The 24,365-nt window shown below is 48.4% G+C and overlaps 1 protein-coding gene across 2 annotated transcripts in view; it reads right to left on the bottom strand.

The window, feature by feature from the left end:
- Positions 1–248: 248 nt before the first annotated feature.
- PTGIS (prostaglandin I2 synthase) overlaps positions 249–24,365 on the bottom strand; it is a 40,010-nt gene continuing 15,893 nt past the window's right edge. The window contains exons 5-11 of one of the 2 annotated variants that reach the window (XM_029221643.1): positions 23,269–23,420; positions 13,166–13,347; positions 5,895–6,063; positions 4,731–4,912; positions 3,066–3,217; positions 2,813–2,896; positions 544–578 (exon numbers count right to left, since the gene is read on the bottom strand). In XM_029221643.1, the coding sequence (XP_029077476.1) occupies positions 2,854–2,896; positions 3,066–3,217; positions 4,731–4,912; positions 5,895–6,063; positions 13,166–13,347; positions 23,269–23,420 (880 nt within the window). In that variant the 3' untranslated portion in view covers positions 544–578; positions 2,813–2,853. Of the gene's footprint in view, positions 579–2,812; positions 2,897–3,065; positions 3,218–4,730; positions 4,913–5,894; positions 6,064–13,165; positions 13,348–23,268; positions 23,421–24,365 lie in introns of both variants that reach the window. The other variant, XM_029221642.1, reaches the window with a different exon arrangement.

Here is a 24,365-nt window from a genome sequence, read left to right as displayed (position 1 = left end):
CCCAAATGGCCTTTTAGTGGCCAGCATCTGCTCTGACTGGTTAGGGTCTGGACGGCACCACCGTCAGGGCCTTCCTTGGACGGCAGCCCGTGGGGGCTGGGGGCAGAGCAGTGGGGTCTCCTAGTTGTGCCCCGTCTGCCCGAGCTTTAGTGGGTATCCTAAAGGTGAGAGGGGCAAGAGGGGCTGGGAGCGGAAAGAGCCTCATTTTGGAACTTAACCTTTGCAGCAGATAATCCGCAGAGCTTTTGGTGTCTTTTCTTCACTCCCCTTCTTTCCCCTCCCCCAGACACAGCCTTCTAGGAAAAACAGTAGGGAAGGGATAACGCTTGGCACCGTTGGGTGTTCAAAGCTCTGTACCCAGGCCGAACGCAGGCACAGAACGTTGGGCGGCTAGGGTCAGGCTGGGTGCGTGGAGTCCCATCTGCCCCGGAGCTCAAGGCCGGATGCGGTAACGGACAGGCACGTCGTGTTCTGGCTGCATCAGCCCGAAGCCGTACCTGCTGAGGTCAAACAAGGGCATCTCCACGTCCGGGCTGATCAGCTCCAGGTCAAAGCGCGCCAGCACGAGGAACACGAATCTGCAGAGAGACAGTGTTGAAGGCGTGAAGGGGGAGAGCAGGAGGCCTGTTTGGAGTCAGGCGGGAAAGCGATGGCGTCCTCCTGGGTCTCACCCCAGCTCTCACTTTGGTTAAAGTGGGAAAGGAGGGCGAGAGAGCAGAGCACAGGCATTTTCTGCTCACCAGTCCAGGAGCTCCCGAGTCCTGGCTGACGGCCTGTGAGCAGGAGTGACGTGGGTCAATTCCACATCAAAGCATTTCCGAGCCAGTGCCTGACTCTCCAGCTTTCTCTACTGCCTGGCAGCTGTGTGGGTTCCATGCTGAGATGATGGAGTGGGAAGATGGGAAGATCCTGGCCCCTGAGTCCCTGCACGGAGGGGAAGAGCCCCCCCAAACCCACAGCCAACGTTGTGTGAGTGGGAACTAAACCTTTGTTATACGAGCCACTGAGACTTGGAGGTCATTTGACACAGCAGAGCACAGCCTAGCTTGTGATTAACACGGACAGTGACCCTTCCTGATTCTTCCCACCATACGCAGCCCAGACCCCCACCAAACTCCTGGAACCATCTGCCTCGTCTGGGCTGCCGCTGAGCCACAGCTGCCTTTGTGAGATCAGAAGCAGGCACCCCTCCCTCCAGATATCTTACTGCTGTCTGGGGAAAACTGTTAGAATATACCAACTTTGCAAGAGCAGGCAGGCACTCTTTACTGCCACCTTCTGGAAAGCTGTCCTAATAAGTACACAAACCACGTGATGATGTAATCAGTGGGCCCCTAAATGTGGTGGCAGCCCCACCTGATGTGAACTGGTTCCACCTGCCTTATCTTACCACCACCTGTGTTAATAAAGGTCAGGCTGGATCCTCTACTACTTTGGACCTTACCACCCGCTCCCACGGCGAACCAGATGCCCAATGCCAGACAGAATGCATGGCAGGGATTCTTTAATCTTATTGAACGAGTGAAAAAGAGGGAAGATGAGGACACAGCAATGTCAATGTTCTGGGCAGGAGAGCTGGGCGCACACCTGGGCTCTGCCTTTTGTTTTTTGGCCATGGGATCTTAGTTCCCCTACCAGGGATCGAACCCATGCCCCCTGCAGTGGAAGCACAGAGTCTTAACCACTGGACCACCAGGGAAGTCCCTGGGCTCTGCCTCTTAAGGGCGTGTGATTCTTCCCACTCGGGGCCTCAGTTTCCCCATCTGGTCAAAGAAGGTCAACAAAGTGGGATGTATCCATTCCAGCTCTGAAGCTGCAGGATGGTAGAGGGTGAGTTTATATGGGTGGGGTGGGGGGGTGGAAGGTATCTGTACCCACACCTGGATTTGGATCCTGGCACCTCCACTCACCAGGTGCCTGACCGTGAGGAATGATTTGACCTCTGGAGTCAGTGATAGACTGACCAGCTGGCAGGTATCATGACAATTAACTGAGATTAAAATAATAACAAATTAGCTCAATTATTGAACACTATGTTCCAGACACAGTGCTAAGCATTTCATATCCATTATCTCTTTTTATCTGTCCAAAAACTTTATGGAGTGGGAACTTCAGTTGGTTCTGCTGCAACACTTGTTTTGAACATGTGCATTTGTTCCAGTGGGGTTGATCTATTAGGGCAAGAATGAAGCGTAACACAAATTTCACATTTGCTTGTGGTCATTTCATCTGCAAGAAACACTGGGAGAATGAAAAACTGCACCCAGCTGAACCAAGCTGAGCAGGAATTCACAAAACGCACACACCAGTGGGTGGTGACCCACACCATTCTCTTCAGGCGTCCGACCTCAGATAACCCTCCTCCCAAGCTTCATCGTAACTCACAGCTCCATCCAATGCCCACTTGCATGGCAAACATCAGGTCGTTTTCAAAGTAAAGCACCATATTTATTGGAGCACTTAGGTATTTCTGTTTATTCCATTTAACATGTGTACACCTATACTACCGTATTTTCCTAGGTGCATATCTTTTTGTGTGTGTGTCACTGATGAAGTTTTTGAGGGTTGGGCCCCAGCCCTATTTCCCCCATAATCCTGTGGTTTTTACTTTGTGACTTCCCATGGTGCGGGGATTTTTAGCAATGCACATGAAGCGTTAGAGCAGAACCAACTGTATTATTATCTCCATTTTACTGTTGAGAAAGCTGAGGCCAAAAGCTTAATGTAATGTGCCCATTCACTAGCATAATGCCTAAACATTAATAATAGTAATATTAGTAATCACAAATAATAACTTTTATCAAATACCTACAATGAGCCAGGCAGTGGCTAAAGTACGTAGAAAGGTCCACTTCATTTGTCCCGACACCCCTGAGATGTAGTATGGTCAGTACTCCTATTTTACAGTTGAGGAAACAGAGGCACAGAAGGTTACCCAGCTGGACAGAAGGACAGGCGGATGTCATAACCCCTGGTCCAATCTGTTTGTGATCCGAGGGCCAAGGCTCTTGGGGCCCAGGGAGGAGAATTTATGAGGCGCTCGGCTCCCCGTGCCCGGTACTCACTGTTTGATGCTGCTGATGGCATAACCCCTCCCCAGGCACTGGTTGTGCCCTGCTCCCCATGGCATGCTGTAATTCTTCAGTCGCTTCCCATCCTTGTAAAAGTCTTTCTTCTCTGATCCATCAGGGTTCAGGAATCGGTTGTATTTAAATACCTGAAATAGGAAGAAGGTCCCTTTCTGATGCCACCCCCAAAATAGGCATGGACAAAGAAAAATGTATGAGGATGTTCATCACAGTCTTGTTTATAAGAGAGAAAAACTGGAAATAATGTAAAGCCCAACTGATAGGGGATTGGTTAAAAATTATGGCAGCTCTTTATAATGTTGAGCTTGGTCTGTGTGTGCTGACATGGAAAGAACTTTTAAGACTGGTTGTTGAGGGCTTCCCTAGTGGCGCAGTGGTTAAGAATCTGCCTGCCAATGCAGGGAACACGGGTTCGAGCCCTGCTCCAGGAAGATCCCACATGCCGTGGACCAACTAAGCCCGTGCGCCACAGCTACTGAGCCTGCGCGCCACAACTACTGAAGCCCTCACGCCTAGAGCCTGTGCTCTACAACAAGAGAAGCCACGACAATGAGAAGCCCACGCACTGCAATGAAGACGCAATACAGCCAAAAATAAAAACAAATAAATTAATTAATTAAAAAAAATAACAAAAGGACTGGTTGTTGAATGAAAAAAGAAAGTGTTGGAATAACATGTATTGTGTGATCCTATACTACACACCTGCCTATTCATATGTGTGTGAGTGTGTTGTGTATATGTCTGTAAAGGCATAAATATTATCTAAAGGACACACTCCCAACCACTGTTAGAGAACCCTGTGGAACTGGAGAGGAAGTGGAATAAAGACAAATTTTTACTTTTAAATATATATGTCTATATTTCTATCTTATAAGTATATATTACTTTTGCAATTTAAAATAAAAGAAATTAAAATTATTTTTAAAAAAGAGAATGCCAATTTCCTTTGGTTACATTGTAGAGTGGTAATGTGAAGATTGTGTCTGAGCATAGGGCTTTGTTGTACAGAGTAGGTGCTAAATGAAGGATGGGTGGAAGGATAGGTGAATGGACCAGTGGATAGACAGGTGGAAGAGTGAGGTGATGGATGGATGGATGCATGGATGGATAGATGGATGGATGGATGTTGGGTGGATGGATGGATGGATGCATGGATGGATGTATGGATGGATGGTTGGATGGATGGATGGATGGATGCATGGATGGATGTATGGATGGATGGTTGGATGGATGTATGGATGCACAGCACAGAACCTGGCACACAGTAAACATCCAAATCTGTTAGAAATTGTAAAAGTTTGCTCCATCTCAAATTCCAGGGAGAGGTAAAAGTGCTGGGAAGCTGACATTATAACATTCTGAAAACAGGAAAAATTGCTCAGCTGTCCCCTGCAAAGCGCTTAGTGTGTGCCAGGTGCTATGAAGATCTTGGTTACATGATCACATTTAATCTTCCTGACAACCCTGTGAGGCAGGTGCTATTCTGAGATCCATTTCACAGGTGAGGAAACAGAGATACAGAGAGATGAAGTGATCGGGGCAAGGTTCCACAGCAAACAAAGAGCAGAATTGGCTGCCACTCAGGTAGGACAGATCCTGAAGCCACTCATCTTCCCCCACAGCCCCTGGTATGCCTTTTACCTCTGGGTCTGTGTAGATCTCCGGGTCCTTCTGGGGACTCAGGAAGGGGAAGAGGAGGAGGCGGTCGCCACATCGCAGGGTGAATTCCCGTCCATCTGCCATGGGCAAGGCCATGTCCACCACGACCTCGCGGGTGATGAAGGGTGCAGCGGTGAGCCTGAGGCTCTCACTCAGCACGCTGTCTGCACAGGGCAGGTAAAAGGGGGGTTCAGCACCGTCCTCTTCCCCACTCGAATGCCACCCCCAGCTCTCATTTTACAGAGGCAAGTGGGAAGGCTCAGAGAGGGTGCATGACTTGCCCACCATCACAAAGCTAGACCCAAAATGGCCAAGTGATGAGATGTGATTGCTGCAGTCTTCAGAGACTTTGGACATGAAGGTTTGGGTCTGACCCTAAAAGAAGCTGTGAGGGAAGGTATCTTCCAGGGAGATACCAGAGGAGGCTAGGGAAAGAGCAGGGCCATCCATATTGGTTGTGTCTGCCTGTCCAGCACACATTCCCTTTCTGGAAACAGTTCCCTGCTTTCTTCTGGGGACCATCCCCTCCCCCACTCTCAGGGGTTGGGTTGTTGATTTCACTCCCAACACCTGGGATTGGGCTGGGATTGGCTAATCAGAGCACCCATGATTGGCTCCAGATGGGCACACGACCCAAAGAGAGCCAAAGAGACACATTCCCGGGGCTCTGGGTAGGAACGTTGCAGAGAAGCACACCCTCCCAGAGCCGGGAACACATCAGCCCGGAGCCACTGGCAGCCATCTTGCCAGCCTGAGACTGGAGTCAACCCAGTGGAAAATGAGGCTGAGGATGGACAAAGACCTGATGGCATTGCTAAAGCACCTGGATCTACCTGTGCCTGAAGCCAGTCCCTCTAGACTTTTTAGTTACCTGCCCCACATGAAGTCCCTTTTCTGCTTCAGCCCATTTAAGTTAGGTGCTTTGCCACTTGCAACAAAAAATCTCCCACTGAGACCATGAAACATGGGTAGTGGAGACCAGGGCATGGAGATGCCAGGTCTATGAAGATAGGAGGCCCAGGGGGACCCTAGGTCAGAGGACACTGATGGACCCTGGATGCTGGGAACCCATGACGGGGAGGGCGGGCTTGGGGTCCCATGATGCCCTGGCCTTTGGGGCTGTCTTGGGGGGTCTGACTGTCTCACCAAGCACAGGCATGCTGTCCAAAACCTTCTGTGGGAGGGCGGTCATCTGCGAAATGGGCTGCTCTACTTGCAAGAGCATAGGCTCAAGCTCTCCGCGGACAGCAGCCAGGGCCTCGGGGGTCCTGAGAAGGAAGAGCAGGACCCAGAAGGCGGCAGGACCCATGTTCCCCTGAAACGAGAAGGCGCCCCCGTTACAGCATCAAGAGCGCAAAGCTGGGCTGGGAGCTCACCAGTCTGTGCCACGGACACAGCCTGGGCCAAGGCACTGGGGCCGGGAGGCCTGGGTTCCCACTCCTGAGGACCCATGTCTATCTTCGGCCTCAGGACATGGCCCAAATATGCTTTGGTGGCTTTGGCCTAGCCCAATGCCTGCTTCAAGGCCACTCTTGGCATCCCTGACCTTGAGCAAAATCATTGATCTGAGGTCACACAGGAAACCTCCATAGCTAACCAGCGAAAATGTCAGTACAAAGTGTATCAGTTAAGATTACTGTTAACATCTTCCTTAGCCCCAATTCCCCAACCTGCCCTGCATGCAGGCTTCTTACTTCCTCACATTAAAGGGGCAGAGCGTATTTCCTCAGCCCCTTGGATTTGGGCTGAGCCATGTGACCTGCTTAGGCCAATAGAACGAGGCAGAATTGACAGAACAGCAGTGCTAAGTCTAGGCCTTAAGAGACCTTGTGAGTTTCTACTTGCCCGGCTAGCTGGCTGGTCCCAAGAGGAAGATGAGAAACACCCGGAGCAGAGCTGAGCTGTCCAGCCGAGCCTGGTCTAGACCAGCTGACCCCCAGCAGACCCACAGACAGGTGAGTTAAATAAACGCTCATCAAGGTATGCCATCGAGTTTTTGTGGTTGGTTGTTATGCAATAATAAGAAACTGGTACAAAATCTGAATGTTTGCTTTCAAATATTTGAGTATTGTGTGCCTATATAGCAAAGCAGCAATAATCAATGATGACTGTGAAAGCTATTAGTTTCTTGAACAAAAATTATGTAAAACTTCCCAATAGGTAAATAATTAGGAAAACGGATAAAATTTCTTGCCCCAAGACTTCAGCCTTGGCTCAATATTTTAATACTCCGGTATTCAGCATGTGGCTAAGATATGATGGGGTATCCTTAAATGAACTCTAGATATGGTTGGAATACCAATTAACCTCAATTTGGAGGAAGATTTTTGTCTACCATAAATGACTATCTTATCCAATCTTAATAATGGAATATTAGGAAGTCATCAAATATCATGTTTACCCAGAAATTCAATTACAGACACTATTGCACATGGACGAAAGGACATTTGCACAAGGATATTTCTCACGGTGCTGATGTAACAGGAGAAGATTGGAAGCAACCTCAACAGGAGATCAGTGTGATAAATGATCCATCCATAGGATGATGACATCGGAGGTTGCTAAAAAGGAGCTGACTTTGTGCGTGCTGATATGGGACAGTAGCCAAGACGCACTGAAGCAAGATGCGGGACGGGGCCTCATCGTGCTACCATTTGTGTGTACATTTAAAGAGGGATATATATGAAGAAGCACAGACCATCTCTAGAAGGAGGTTCAAGAACCTGGCAACTGAGGTTTCCTCTGGGACAGAAGCTGGGAGGGGAGAGAGGCAGAAAATAAATGCACAAAGCATCAATGATGGTGAAACAGATTTTCTTTCTCTTTAGCTGCCGTGAATTTAGAGGTGCCAGGTGCCCTCATTCAATCTTCCTATCAAGCAGGCACCGTTATCACACCTTCTTACTGAAAAGGAAAACTAAGCATGCCCTAGTCCCTCCCCACTGCCCAGCATATTGTGGGGGGCTCAATGGTATTTGTCAAATAAACATCTATGTTCCTTTGGGCTGGGGACCTCCAAGGCAGCCTTGGAGGTGAGCCCACTTCCCAGCTCACTTCCTGTGACCCTGGACAAGCCACTCCCCTCTCTGGGTTTCAGAACCTCCCTCTTGGTAAAATGGGAATAAATACGTGCCCACTCCTGGGGCGGCCCCAAGGAATACAAGTGACTCCCACAGGCTGAGCACACGGTAGGTGTTCAGAAGTGGTCTCCCTCTCTCACCAGCCCCTCCCTCGGGTTCGAGAACCGATGGAGGCCTTGGACTCTCTCTGAGATTTCCTCCAGAGCCTCAGGTCCGGCTGAAACAAGCAAGGTCACTTGCTGTCCATCACTTAAACAGCCAGGGGAATGCAGGCGATAAATAATTCAGCTTTGGGTTAACTCAGTGCCAAGGCCATTTTACCTGCCCAGATGGTCAGATGGGGGCCACCACTCATTAATTACAAAGCAGGAGTGGGAAACAAGGCTGCTCGGTTAACTTTGCTTTCAGGAAGAAGCTGTGGCAAGTTAGGGAGGTGACGAAGACTGCTTTCCGCCCAGCTGCACCGATGTGTGAGCCTGCATGTGTGTATGATCACACAGCCATGAGATCTTTAGTCCACTACCCTGGAAGCTGAGTGTTCTCCCACAGGACCTTGCCTCAGTTTACGAAGACACTTCTGTCTAACCTCCCTCCCTCCCACTGCAGCAAAAGTCCACCACCCAGCAGCGCCCGTGCTCTGTTCTATCTTTTCTGTGAACGACGGTATCTGACCTCCAGAGGGCGCGCACTGTGAGCCAGACCCGGTGCTCAGCGGCTCACGTGCGCCACCTTGTGGCCTCCTCTCCGTACTGTCAGTCAACTGGAGTGGGGACACCTGCAGCCCTGCCTGCCCCGCACCACTCCCCTGCCTTTGGGTAACAGCAGCCCATTTTCCTTCGGACAACTACCTCCACTTCATGTGAAGTCCAGTGGATTGTCTGGGGCGAAACTACCCCCTCCAGACCTCAGGTGTGACCATGTGACCCCAGCCTGGGCCACTCAGTCAGTGACGGACTCAGATGGGACAGGTGACCTGGGCTGGGCCAGTGGGTATCAGACTTGGGGTTTGTGCTGGAATTCACGGGAGAAAGAATCCCTCCTCCATGGGGACTGCCAAGTTGCCAAGAGCTGCTGGTGGCCTTTGCTGCCACCACCTGGGAAAGCCCATCTGAGGCGTGAGAGAACACAGAGGTGAGGGGTGGGAGATCACAGATTACATTTATTTTCATTTTTTTGTGATTAAAATTTTTTTCTAAGGGAATAAAAGAATACTCTAAGTGCAAAGTAGATCCTGGATTGGATCCTGGAAGAGAAAAGGGACAGTAGTGGAAAAACTGGGGAAGTCTGGATAAAGTATGGACTTTCAATTAATAGTAATGTACCAACGCTAATTTCTGGTTTTCCCACATGCACGGTGGTTCTGTAAGAGGTTAACACTGGGGGGAGCTGGGCGAAGGGTATTTGGGAACTCTCTGTACTATCTTTGCAACTCTTCTATAACCTAAAATTATCTCAAAATGAAACTACTGAAGGGGAAAAACCCAATTCTGTGCACAGCTATTATTCTTATTACCTCCTCCTTTTGGATGGTGAAATTGAAGCCCAGAAAAGTGAAGTGATCTATTCAAGGTCACACAACTAGTCAGTGGCAGAGCTGGGATTCCACCCGAGTCTGTCTCACTCGAAACACTGCTTTTGCTTTTCATCCTCACGTTGCAGTGCCTCCACGATCACGATCGCGATCATCTCCACTGAGCATCTGAGCATCTGTAAACCCCGTGCCCATGCAGCTCCCACAGTCCGCCTCCCCCCACTCAGGACCACCCAGGAGTTCCTGCAGCCATGGCTGCTGAGGCCAAGGCAGACGTGGAGAAGGAAGAGAAGAATGAAACTTGACTGATGGGGCCGCGACAGTTAGCGGTGTCAGTCCCAGCACTACCGTGGTCAGCAGAGCCACCCATTGCCTGACAGCTCAGAGCCGGGAGAGCAGCCCGGACCATGATGGGCCCGCAGGGGCAGGCCTTTGGGAGCTCTCCTCCCACCGCCCACTCAGCCCACCCCAACCCGGCCCACGTCCCCTAGGAGCCAGCCTCTTCCCCTGCCTGGACCTTGGATCTCAGCCCACCAGGCCCTCCTCTAGCCCCTGGATGCTGGAGACCCCCTGACCCCTCCATCAGCCTAGACCCCAGGTCTGGGGCTCTGGACTCACGGAGGCTTTTCAAGGATCCTGTGAGATGATGTTTGTAAAGTGCTCAGTCGGGTGACTGGCACAGGGTAAGCGCTCAACAGTATCTTTTGAAATGATTACTCCTCACTCAGATCTGACGACAGCAATCCCAGCTACCATTTCTCAACCCCTTGGAACACTTTCTGCAGCCGGCCTCTGGGTGGCGCTCCCTCCGAGCTCCCCTCCCTGGTGGCTCCTCATCTCCCTTGCTGGCTCTCCTCATCTTTCCGACCCCCACGCTGGAGAGGCCCAGGGCTTGGCCCGCTTCTCCATCCACCCTTGAACAACCATCTCTGTGCTGTCAACCCCCCAACATGTCCAGCCTGGACCTTAACCCTGGACCCCAGACTCTTCTTTTCTCCAGGCGCTCCTACCTGCCCGCTCTCCACCTAGAACTCAACATGCCCCAAACAAACCCCCGACTTTCTCCCCAAAAAGTCACTCCTTCCACCATCTTCCTCAACTTCAGCCTTCCTGCTACTCACGCCCAAGCCTGGAGTCATCCTGGTTGACATCTTCTCCTAATATCCCATCCAAGAGCAAAGCCTGTTGACTCTACCTGGAAATATGTCCAGAAGCCAATCCCTCTCCCTTCTGCCCTCTGGTCCAGCACCATCCTCTCTTGCCTGGATATTGCTGTGGCCTCCTCCCTGGTCTCCTTGCCTCCACTCCCCCCACTACAGTCTATTCTCAGCAATGCAGCCAGAATGGCCCCTCTAAAGCAGAAGGCAGGCCATGTCACTCCTCTGCTCACAGCCTTTAAAGGGTTTCCATTTCAGAGGAAGAGCCAAAAGTGCTCCCCATGGCCTACAGGGTCCTGCATGGTCTGGCACCTGCTACCTTCCTGCCGCATCACCCTCATCCCCACCTCAGGGCCTTTGCACTTGCTGCCCACGCCTCCCCCATCCTACACAGCTACATGGCTCACTCTCTCACTTGCTTTGAGGTTCTGCTCAGATGTCACCCTCTTGGTGAGGCCTTCCTTGACCACTCAAAAAAGCAGGCCCTCCTCGCTCCTGCCGCCATCCCCTTTCCCTGCTTTATCTGTCCTCCACAGAACTTATGATCTGTAATACATTTTACATACTTACGTGTTTAGTAATTGTCTTCTCCCACCACGATGTCAGCTCCTTAAGGGCAGGGGTCTTTGTTCTGCTCACTGCTCTCTTCCCAGCTTCTAGAATGGTGCCTGGCACACAGTGGGCCCTCACTAAGTATTTCTTGAATATGTTTATTGAGCACTAGTTACCTGCCAAGCACAGTTACAGGATTTTACATGGATTGCTTCCTTTCATCCTCCCCACAACGCCTTGAGGAAGGTCCTGCCGTCTCTATTTTATGGAGGAGTAAAGCGAGGCACTAAGAAGGGACTGACTTGCCAAGTAGTGGTAAAGTCAGGATCCAAGTTCAGGCAGGTTGTCCACAGAGCCTGTGCCCCAAACCACTGGGATACCCAGCCTCTTGGCCCTACTCTCAAAAGACTCGAGATCTTGAAGGGTCTTCCACCTGCCTGAATTCTGGACGCTGCCAACAACTCAATCTCAGAGGACACCCTGACCCCAACTCTTGCCCAGTTCTCCTGGCCCCGCCAAAGGCTGTTTGCCGGGCTTGCTGCCACTCAAGCCCCTAGGCCAGCATCCAGTTCTGCTGACAGAGGTCAATTTCCATAGGGGATTATGGGGACAGTTTGGAGTCCCAAGTCACTGCCCATAAATATGTTATTAGATACTAATGGGGCCCCAACTGCTGATTAAACCCAGCCCCCAACCCTTCCCAGCCTCTGCCTGCAAGGATAGTTAATGGCTCTGGGAAAAAACTAAAAATAAGTCGTAAGTCAATGGGAGAGGAATTACCCAGAAATGTCAGCCTGTGTAACTGTCACTGCCGAGATGGGGCCCAAAGAAGGAGGGGGCTCAGGGCTGGGGCGAGGGCAGCAGCCAGGCCTGGAGGTGCAGCACCCTCAGCCTTGCTTTCTCTCACTCCAATATCTAGTCCTTCACCAGCTTCACTGGCCCTGTCTTCCCTTGGTTTCCAGAATCTATCCACTTCTTCCTCATCTCCATGGCCACCACCTCCCCTTCCTGGAATACTCTATCCCCACATCTTCCCCCAAGTCCCCAAATCTAGATCTTTCTTATCATCCAGGGTTCAGCTCAGTCATCTCCTCCTCAGAGAGGCCACCCTGGCCAGAGTAGACCCCCAGGACCTATCTAGTCATGACCCTGTTTTATATCCTGCATATCAGCATCTAAAATCACCCTATATCTCTTTCCCTGATGTCTGCCCCACCCCTGCCCCTGGCTGAAACAAAAGCAACACAGAGCAGGGTCTTTGAGGTCCGTGGTAAGTACTCAGTGGAACTTTTAAATGAGTCTTCAAGATAACTGGTCTGCATACTTCAATAATCTCAAGGTCGTGAAAAACAACTAAAGGCACCAAAACTGTTCCATATCAAAGAAAACTAAAAAGGCAAAATGACTAAATGCAGTGTGTGATCCTGAGTTGGATGCTGGACCAAGATGAGCCATAAAGAGTATTATTAAGACAACTGGCAAAATTGGAATGTGGACTGTATATTAGATAATGATCCTCTATCTGGGTTAACTGTCCTGAATTTGATCACTGTGCTGATCAAATGATGATGTAAGGGAATATTCTTGCTCCTGGGAGATGCACGCTGAAGTAATTAGGGGCAAAGAATCATGATGTCTGCAACTAATTTGCAAATGGTTCAATAAGATACGCACAGTAGGAGACAGAGAGAAAGCAAATGTGGTCAAATGTTTAAAACTGGGGAATCAAGGTGAAGTATATATGAGTTCATTAAACTATTCATACAGCTCCTCTGTAAGTTTGATGTTTTTCCAAATTAAAAACATACATATCGAATGAATGATCCTGTTCATGAGACTGTTTGACAGTTAAGAGAGTCAGGGAACTGGGGCAGACAGCTGGGTGTGTGCACACCTACCCACAGCCATACTCACAGTGGCACACTCTCACACATGTACACCTACATGCACCCAGATGTGAGCGCCCATGCAGGCACATGCATATGTGCTCGCAGGCATGTGCCTAAGTGTGCCTGGTGGCACACACGCACATGAGTGCACACACGACACACAAGCACTCATATGCACAGCCTCACGTCCACACCTGCACACACCCACCTGTGTGGCCCAGAGCTGCAGCACCAGAGCCCGCGCCTGCATCTCCTCCGACACGCCCATCTCCTCCAGGTGCAGCAGGTAACTCTCCAGCCATTTACTCCGGTGGGCCCGACTGGCCAGCCTGGCTGGGGACAACAGCTTCCACAGGCGACCTTTGACCCTGCACACCTGGTCCTTATCCCCTGCAGGGATGGAGCACAGAGGATGAGGGTTACAGATCCACCTCCAGCCCAGGGTCACCCAGCCCTGACCTCCCATTAGGCCAAGGGTCTTCCAGGTGTCAGCCCAGGGGATGGGGAGTTCCTGTGGGAAAGAGGCGACAGGGACCCAGCCCTTAAATGCTGGCCTGGCCCAGAGGAGGTACTCAATCAACATTTGCTAAATGAATGGGCTTCTCAGCACAGCAGGGGGAGGGGCAGGAAACGGGGAGCCACATTCTCCCTTCCTGGGGTCTGATCCCAGAGGAACACCAGCCCACGTGGGCGGGGAGACCCTGAGAGCACACTCAGCACAGCGTCACTCAGGGGTAACAACCGAACTGACCACCAAGAGGGGACAGGTTGGTCTGGGGTCTCAAACTCAACTACTTGCAGGAAAGGCAGGTAAAGTGAATGAGGGAGGAGGGACAGGAAGGGGCCCAACGGGAGGGTCGGGTGGCTCCACTCAGCTCCACCGACCAGCCCAGCCCAGCCAGGGAGCCTGGGTTTCTAGAAGAAACTGAAATCCAGATGTTCAGGGGGAATCTTCTCATGTGTTTTAAAGTTAGCATCTCTGTAAGAAATTTTTAATCACCGCACAGGCCACAAAAGCATCTCAAGTTAAACTGGCTCACGGATCACCAGTTCGAAAACACCATTAAATAAACGATGGCGTGTTTACATTCTGGAAAACCGTGAAGCAGTGAAAACCAATGAGGAAGTTCTTTATGTCCAGCCCTCACCGGGCTCACACGGGCAGACCATTGAAGGAATAAAGTCAGATGCTTATTTATTTATTGTATTAATGCTACAAGATGATGCTGTATTGACATATATATATGTGCAAATATAAGATTTGTTTGTTCCAAAATCACTCCTTGGAAAAGGCGGAGTCACTTGGATTGCTACAAAATTCCAAAGTACTAGAAACTCTCTCATTGACTTTTCTGAGCCACAAAGCAGTGTTTCAGGAAGGTCCATCCACCCAGTGGCTCTAAACCAGGCTGCATGTTACAGGATGTAAAACGTAGGCGACACTTATTCAAGTGCATTAGTTACGTTTTCAAATAATATGCTCCCTATGCTTTTCTTCAACCTCTAGACACTTTCAGGTGACATACTTCTCAATTTAAACCAGTGAGGCCAATTGTTATCTGAAATACATGATTTCCCTCTTTCCCAAATTTTCAGGTACTGGAGCATCACCAGGCAGGTTTAAATCTCTGGCTGCTCAGGTCCCCACCCAACCCCCACCAATCTCATCAGAATCTCTGGGGGTGCGGCCCAGGCACGCGGAGATTTTAAACAGGTGGGTGCAGGGTGCAGGGTGCAGGAGGTGCTGAAGCCACCTCAGTTGTTGCTGGTTCTAGATGCTTACTTACAGGACCGATCTGATGAGATTGATAACAAAAGGAGGTAAAGGGCTTCCCTGGTGGCGCAGTGGTTAAGAATCCGCCTGCCAATGCAAGGGACACGGGTTCGAGTGCTGGTCTGGGAAGATCCCACATGCCGCGGAGCAACTAAGCCCGTGAGCCATGGCCACTGAGCCTGCACTCTAGAGCCCGTGAGCCACAACTACTGAGCCCACGTGCCTAGAGCCTGTGCTCCGCAACAAGGGGAGCCACCGCAATGAGAAGCCCGCATACCGCAACGAAGAGTAGCCCCTGCTCGCCGCAACTAGAGAAAGCCCACGCGCAGCAACGAAGACCCAATGCAGCCAAGAACAAATAAATAAATTAATTAATTAAAAAAGAGAGAAAAGAATCAAAATAAAATTAAATTAAAATTTTTAAAAAAGGAGGGAAAATTTAACGCAGATTTAGAAATGACTGGCATTTTTTAAGGTCTGACAGCACAAGTGCAGGTCTTGAATGTCACTGTAAATACGGCTTTTAAGGATGACTTTCAAAAGCAATGCAGTATGCAAAGACAACCGACAGAATGGGAGAAAATATTTGCACATCATACAGATACTTGTATACACCCATGTTCATAGCAGCATTATTCACAATAGTCAAAAGGTCGAAATAACCCATGTCCATCAACAGATGAATAGGTAGACAAGAGGTGGCATATCCATACAATGGAATATTATCCAGCCTTAAAAAGAAGGACATTCTGATGCATGCTACAGCATGGATGAATCCTGAGAACGTTATACTAAGTGAAATAAGGCAGACACAAAAAGAGAAATATTGCATGATTCCACTTATACGAGGTACTCAGAATAGGCAAATTCATAGAGACAGAGAGTAGGATACAGGTTAATAGGGGTGGAGGGAGGGAGAGATGGGGAGTTATTATTTAATGGATACAGATCTTCTGGTATGATGAAAAACTTCTGGAAATACATAATGGTATGGCTACACAACACTGTGAAGTTTATTTATTGAATTTTATACTTAAAATGGTTTAAATGGTAAATTTTATGTTATATATATTTTACCACCACTAAGAAAACAGGAAGATATGTGAATGTCATTTGGCAAATGAGCCAAAGATTGTGGTGTATAATAAAAAATTGGATTGGCAAAAAAACAAGTAAAGAAAAATATAGCAGTAATTTGATCAAATCTGCTTAACATTTGGAGAGCTCTTAGAACGGTGCAGGATACACGAAATCTTACACAAGAGTTAGCTATTGCTACTCTACATTGTTAGAAAAAGGCAAAGTGTCTACATCAGTGTGTTTACTATGCACTTGTGGGCAAAAGAGAAAAACAAGAATATAGCACATTTGCTTGTATTTGCGTAAAGGAACTCTGGAAGGATCCACGAGAAACTAATAAAAGCAGCCAATTGTGGAGAGTGGGAATTGGGTGGAAGGAGGGATGACAAGAAGGGAGGGGAGACTTTTCACTGTTACTATTTTATATTTTCAATGTTTGAACCACGTGAAACATATTCAAAATCTGGCACCACCCCCATCCCTGTAAAACATTTCCAGCGAAAGATCACAGATTCATAGACTCACAGATTCAAAAAGCTCATTCTGTATTTCAAACAGATGATCGGGAGTGAAGAAGAGGGGTTCTGAAAAACTGAGTTTGGTGACTCCACCTGGGGATCCCGCTGATGGGGAAGACGCAGGTGTCAAAGGTGGAGTCTGAATAAGCCAATTCCTGAAATGTGAGCATGGGAAGAAAGCAACATTTCTAAACGGTTAGTTTATATAACATGTGAGCTTAACGAGGGATGTTCAACAAAATCAATAAGGAGACATCGGGGCTTCCCTGGTGGCGCAGTGGCTGGGAGTCCGCCTGCCGATGCAGGGGACACGGGTTCGTGCCCCGGTCCGGAAAGATCCCACATGCCGCGGAGCGGCTGGGCCCCTGAGCCATGGCCGCTGGGCCTGCGCGTCCGGAGCCTGTGCTCCGCAACGGGAGAGGGAGAGGCCACAACAGTGAGAGGCCCGCGTACCGAAATAAGTAAATAAATAAATAAGGAGACGTTATTTCATTTCCAGTCCTAATTATTTCCATGTTTAGGTTGACCAAAAAAACAAAGCAAGACAAAACAAAAAAACTTTCCCACTGGGAAAACCAGGGTTTGCTGTGTATTTAGATCAGAGTATAATTGGGGCTCGTACTGTATTTTACCACGTGGAGAAGGGTCTAGAACTGCTCTGTCCAGGAAGGAAGCCACAAGCCACATGTGCTTACTGAGTACGTGAAATGTGGCCGCCTGGAACTGAGACATGCTATGAGTAAAAAGTACACCCCAGATTTCAAGTCTTGCATGAGAAACAAAATGTAAAATATCGCAAGAATTTTTATACTAATTACATGCTGAAATGCTAATATCTTAGATACACTGGGTTAAAGAAAAAATATAATATTTTTTATATTTTATAAAATTGATTTATATTTTATAAAATTGATTTCACCTCTTCCTTTTTTTTAATGCGTCTACTAGAAAATTTAAAATTACATATATGACTGGCATTCTATTTCTACAGGATAGCACTGTTCTAGCAGGATAACACCAAACTGATAACAATGGTTACCTTGGTGATAGATGTAGAGGGAGTGTGGTCAAACGAGAATTTGCCTTTTCTGTAATATTTGATTTTTTTTTCCACAAGAGGCCGGGGAGCCAAGTTAACAGCCCAAACTCTGGAGCAGAGTGCCTGACCTTGAACAAGGCACCTCACCTCTGAACACCTCAGTTTTCTTACCTATAAACTGAGGTAAGAGTACTCATCACATAGGGTTATACAGGGATTGAATGCATTAACATATAAAGTCCAAAGAGGGATGCCTAGCACAGGTCTAATAAACATTAGCTATATTATTAAACAAAGCTTAATGAATGTTAGTAAATTATTAGTCCAAGGAGAATATATTCATGTATTATTTCTATAAGTAAGAAATAATAATAAATTGTGAGGTAACGAACACCCAGTTTGCAGCCATAGAGACCCAGGTTGAAATCCCAGCTCAGCCCCTTCCTAGAAGGATGATCTTGGGCAAATCACTTTGTATCTCTGAGTCTCAGTTCCCCATCTGTAAAATGGAGGAAACCTGGCTCACAGGATCATTAGGGGGACTCAAAAAGATCACACACAGAACACACTCTGTACTGGCAGGGGTTTGGTAAGTTGTACTTGCTACATTCCTGCCATTTTTTTTTTTTTTTTTTTGTGGTACGCGGGCCTCTCCCGTTGCGGAGCACAGGCTCCGGATGCGCAGGCTCAGCGGCCATGGCTCACGGGCCCAGCCGCTCCGCGGCATGTGGGATCTTCCCGGACCGGGGCACGAACCCGCGTCCCCTGCATCGGCAGGCGGACTCTCAACCACTGCGCCACCAGGGAAGCCCATCCTGCCATTTTTATAAGGTATTATTCATCAGCCCCAGTGTAATGACTCAACGCTGTGAATCAGAACTGGCCGGCTCCTGTGACAGGTAACTTGGTCAGAGGCAGGAGAAACAGGTTTGATGTCAGACCTCCCATGCTGTGTGGGCTTGGCTGAGGCCCTGTCCATCTCTGGGCCTCAGTCTCTCCATTTGTAAAGCAAGAGGACTAGGCATGGAAACACCTCTGACCACTGGAGACCTGAGGGTACAGTTCAGAGAGGCCCCCAGCGGAGACATGTTTTTTTGTAAAAGCCTTGTGTTTTACCTTTAAAATGCATTTGATTTTTGCATTAGACCCTGTGATTCTTTAATATAAGAATGCTTTTTTCCCCCAAACAATATTTAAATAATAATAATCCAGTGAAATGATTATTCCAGAAAGAAGCAGTATGCTTAGCTTGGGGCTCTAACTCCCTACTGCCCCCCAACTCCCTCCTGTATGAGAAGCACCAGACTCAGTGGTCTAAGGGTCTCCAAAAGGGTCAATTTTCTTTTAAAATGTTTACATTTCTAAAAGCAGAGGAGGAATAATGCATGTAAATGGTAAACAACAATAATAATAAAAGAAAAAGAAAGAAAGAAACTCTAAGAGTTCAAATGGGTGTAAGATTCTCTCCATCCCATCTCAGCTTTCCCAGAGGCAAAAATCTATAAATGTTCCCACATTTAAACACAAACACACACACACCCCCATACCCTCTGTTCTGCACCTTTTTCATAACAGTAGATTTCAGCCTATAGCAGTATATCCCATTACTTTCTACAGTTGCATAGCTTTCCTTTGTGTGAAAGCATAATTTATTTCATCAGCTACTACGGGGGACATTTAGGTTGTTTTTAGGGTTTGCTAAAACAAGTGACATGCTAATGAATATCTGTGGATCCGTAGACACATGCAAGCATTTCTGTGGGGTAATTCCAAGAAGTGGAAGTACAGGATCAAAGGAATGTGTACTTTATATGTTGATAGTTTCTACCAAATCACTCTTCGAAAGAAGCTGCATAGCCTCACATGCCCACAACCAGGTCTGAGGGCCGTTCTGCACCTCAGCCTCCAGTACCTAGCTGAGAAACCTTCCCCAACATCGCCACCTGCTGCCCATACTGGGAAGTGCAGCCTTCCCATACCCAGCCCAGAGCTGCTCCCAGAAAAACAAGGAGAGTTCCCCTCTGCATCTACACAGACTCCCCTGCAGCATCTGTATGGAGGAAACGGCAGCAGAGAAACTACTCTTTCCTGGAGAAGCAATCCATGCCGGCACGTGTCAGTGCTTTATGCACTAGCTTTTGCAAGCAGACGGACCAAGTTTCCATTTTGCTGGCTCTGCCACCTACCAGCTGTGTGTCTATGACAAGTGACTTCACCTTTCTGAGCCTCAGTTTCTTTACCTGCAAAATGAATTTAATAATACCAACTTTCCAGCACTGATGGCAGGATTCAATAAGATAAGGAGTTGTCTCTAAAAAGACATTAAGAGTCATGAACAGGCAACTCACAAAGAGGAAAAGCAAATGGCTGGTAACACTAAAAGATGTCTCATACAGTAGTCAGGGAAATGCCCATAAAGCCAGATGCCCTTTTTTGCCCATCAGATTGGCAAGGATTTAAACACCGATAATTGCACGTTGACAAGGTGGTGGGGAAATGCAAATTAAAACAACAAGTTACCCACCTCTGTCCATTAGATTGGCAAACAAATGGAAAGACTGAAAAAATCTGGTGGGGAATGAGCAGACTCCTTTCCTTTGGGTAGGCGTATGAATTGCTCCATGGTTTTGGAAATGATGTGACAACAGCTAATAAAAATTTTAGGGCTTCCCTGGTGGCGCAGTGGTTGAGAGTCTGCCTGCCAATGCAGGGGACACGGGTTCGTGCCCCGGTCCGGGAGGATCCCACATGCCACGGAGTGGCTGGGCCTGTGAGCCATGGCCGCTGAGCCTGCGCGTCCGGAGCCTGTGCTCCGCAACGGGAGAGGCCACAACAGTGAGAGGCCCGCGTACCGCAAAAAAATAAATAAATAAAATAAATTTTAATGTGCATGCCCTTTGACCCAGCAAACCCACTTCCAGGAAACTGTTAGAGAGAAATAAAATCACCAGATGGTAGAAGAGATACAAGTACAAGGAAATACTATAACAGTAACACACATGAAAAAGGAAACAATTATAAATATCCATTGGAGGGGGATGGCTGCCTAAATATTGACCTCTACTTTGCTATATTCATTTTTGCTTGAGTTAGTTTTATCATAGATTTTCTGGGGTTTTCTGGGTATAGCATCAGATTATCTGCAAATAGGGATACTTTTATTTCTTCTTTACTCATTCTTATATTGGTAATTGATTTCTCTTATCTAAGTGCATTGGTTAATGCCTCTAGACGTTTGTATTGACAAGGGAGACTGTATATCGTTAGGTTAAAAAAATAAGTTGCAGTTAATAGATATAATCCCTTTCTATAAATACACAGTGACACTTTAGATACATATATTTGTCTCCATTTTCAAAATAGAGTATCCCTACAAAACACTGTGAAGGGATACATCAGCATGTTAACGTTGGTTTCCATAGGAAGCTGAGCTTGGAAGACTGAGTATTATTACTTTTTACTGTCTACATCTACCACAAGAATATGTTTCTTTTTTTTTTTTTTTTTTTTGCGGTACGCGGGCCTCTCCTGTTGCGGCTGTTGCGGAGCACAGGCTCCGGACGCGCAGGCTCAGCGGCCATGGCTCACAGGCCCAGCCGCTCCACAGCATGTGGGATCTTCCCAGACCGGGGCACGAACCTGTGTCCCCTGCATCGGCAGGCAGACTCTTAACCACCAGGGAAGCCCTCTTTTTTAGTTTAAACAATCTAATGTGTTAAAGTTTCATTCTTAAAAATATATAAATAAATGAAATGGGGTCATGAGCTGTTGTGAGCACTGAATGAGACAATGTTTAACCTGGTATCTGGCACCAAAGAAAATGCTCAACAAGTAGCGTTTTTTCTTTATTACCTCAGCCAATCCTAACAGCCACCTTCTAGGAAGATCCTACTGTTCTTCCCATTTTACAGATGGGATCACTGAGGCACACAGAGATTACATAAGAGCCAGTAAACCACCTCAAGCCACCTGAGCCCAGAGTCTGTCTCGACCACTGCCTTCAACTGTCCTCCGGAAAAAAGACCTAGGGCAAAGAGAAGTTAAGTAGGGACTTCCCTACTCTTAATTTCCCTATTCTTAACAACTGTGGCACAGTAGTTAAGAATCCGCCTGCCAATGCAGGGGACACGGGTTCAAGCCCTGGTCCGGGAAGATCCCACATGCCACGGAGCAACTAAGCCCATGTGCCACAACTACTGAGCCTGCGCTCTGCAGCCCGCAAGCCACAACTACTAAGCCCATGTGCCACAATTACTGAAGCCCGTACACCTAGAGCCTGTGCTCTGAAACAAGAGAAGCCACCGCAGTGAGAAGCCCGTGCACCCCAGGGAAGAGTAGCCCCTACTTGCTGCAACTAGAGAAAGTCTGTGCGCAGTAACAAAGACCCAACGCAGCCAAAAAATTTTAAATTAATTAATTAAAAAAAAAAAAAGAAGTTAAGTAACTTGCCCCAAATCACCAGCAAGGAAGCAGCACAGTAGGGATCTGAATTCAGGTCTTGTTGCAAGTACCTGAGACCAGGACACACAGTTATTTCTCAGCCTTCCTACAGCACCTGTCATACATGCAGTGTCCCAGCCTCACTGGAGATTCAGATTCAAATGGACCATGATGGGGCTGGGTGACTTGTCTTATTAACAAGGACCCCAGAGGATTCTTCTCACTGGGGAAGTCTGAGACACAGTGGCCAGGGAAGAATGCAGTCCAGTGGTTCCTATGGCCCTGGCACTCTGAATCCAGCAGGAAGCTCTTTACCAATATTGAGTCCACAGAAATGAATGACGTGGGTTTTTACAAACCGATGTGGAAAGTTCTAGATGTGGAGTTCAGTGAAAATGCTAAGTAGCAGAACGATGCCTCTCCAGTGTGCTAGGTCGATGTTATAAAAGCACAGGGCTGATAACTAAGAGAAACGAAGGCATGTGTGCTCAGAAAGACATGCTCAAGAATGTTCGTAACAAGCTAACCAAACCAGAAACCAGAACCCACCAAGATGTCCATCAACCAGGAATGCATGACAAACTGTGGTTATTACACTAATGAAATACTTCACAGCAACGAAAAAGAACAAACTATAGATACATTCAACCTGCATGAATCTTACACACATGAAGTTGAGTGAAAGAAATCAGACATGAAAGGGCACATGTTGTATGATTCGTTTTAAAGGAAGTGTAAGAACAGGTAAAACTAAGCTGAGGTGAAAGAAATCCATACAGTGGCTAACTCTGGGGGGTGGATATTGACTGGGAAAGGGCATAAAAAGTTTAGATTTACCTCTAAGCTGTGCATTTAGGACATGTGTGCTTTCCTGTACATAAATTATACCTCAGTAAAAAAGAGAAATTAAAAACCTTAAAAATAGAAAAAAAATGACACACAACTGTGTGTGTGTGTGTGTGTGTGTGTGTGTGTGTGTTTAGAGAGAATTCTGCAGGATATACTCCAAGCTAGTAATAATGGTCACCTCTGTGGATGGGAGTGGGAGTGGTGGGCTGGGATGGGGAGAAGTTGGAGAATTCTTTTATTGTTCCCTTTAAATTATTCTATATGGCTTGAATTTCTTATAATCAGCATAAACTACTTATAAAAAATTCTAGAGCAAATTAAATCATAAACTAGAAAAGGAGCATACACACACACACACACACACACACACATACACACACTCAAGGTCCCCAGGCCCCACTCTAGATGTGCTGTATCAGAATTTCCACCAGGAACCCCAGCTCTAGTCCAAGCCCTGCCTCCCCACCACTCTGCTCTTGCATACCCCAGTGACGGGGATCTCACTACCTTTAAGGGCATTAGAACATCTTTCCTCCTATGTTGTCTATGATCCTCCCTCTCTGGGTCCCTCCATTAGCCCCACCACCCACCAGGGCCCCCATGGCGCTTACCCACTGACAGGGAGCCACGTGCCAGTTTGGGGAGCAGCAGGTCAAGCTGGCGGAAGGTGTGGAAGACGTCGGCTGAGTGGACGCGGTCCTGGGCCTGGCTCTCCTGGGTGTGTGGCGGTGCCTCAACACCGTACAGAGTCAGGTAGCCGGCTCTGGGGGCGGCAAACAGCTGGTCAGGGGGTTGTCTTTGGATACTCCCGGCCGAACCCTCCCAGGGCTGCCTACACGTTTTCTTCATTTGTACACCTGAGGAGCACCTGATTTTCCTACCATGTGTCAGGGGCCTCTCTGGGCCACAGCGTCAGCAGAGAAGAAAACAGACAAAACCCTCACCCACCCATGGAGCCAACACTCTAATGAGGGAGACAGACATACAGAGAAATGAGTGGATGAGTCATAGGTCAGCTGGGGCTCAGAGGGAGGGACAAAGAGGGAGGGGGTGGGGAGGGGCTCTCGGTGAAGGATGAGAAGGAGCCAGCGTGGGAGGAGCAGAGGGAGGGGCCTGAGGCGCAGGGAAGAGCCAACCTCCTGCGGCGGGAAGGAGGCAGAGTGTGGAGGCGCTACCCGGAGGCTGGCGAGCAGAGCAGAGTGAGGGGTGGACAGTGGGGCAAGATGGGGGCACCGATCAGGAAAGGAGGCTCCTGCCCCTGGAGCTGGAGTCAGGGTGGGCTCCCTGGAGGAGGCAGGTCTAAGCTGAGACCTGCAGGATAAGCAGGGGAAAGGGGTTCGGGCAGAGGGCACGGTCCCCGCAAAGGCCCAGAGCCAAGGGAGCAACCACAGCCAGGTCAGGGTGCTGCCAGGTACTGCCGGCCCAGGTGCTGGACTGGAGAGTGAGGGGCCGGCGTGGAGCACCCTGGGAGTCTGCACACACACACTCAAAACACAGACACACACACACACACACCGCCTGCAGGAATGCTCTCAGAGGAAATGTTTTCACCACCAGCCACTTTTTTTTTTTTTTTTTTTTTTGCGGTACGCGGGCCTCTCACTGCTGTGGCCTCTTCCGTTGCGGAGCACAGGCTCTGGACGCGCAGGCTCAGCGGCCATGGCTCACGGGCCCAGCCGCTCCGCGGCATGTGGGATCTTCCCGGACC

Source organism: Monodon monoceros, unplaced genomic scaffold (genome assembly GCF_005190385.1).
Source record: "Monodon monoceros isolate NGI ecotype Baffin Bay Population unplaced genomic scaffold, NGI_Narwhal_1 Super_Scaffold_13, whole genome shotgun sequence".
In the NCBI taxonomy this organism is placed as follows: Eukaryota; Metazoa; Chordata; class Mammalia; order Artiodactyla; family Monodontidae; genus Monodon; species Monodon monoceros.
This window is presented reverse-complemented; position numbering and strand designations above follow the sequence as displayed.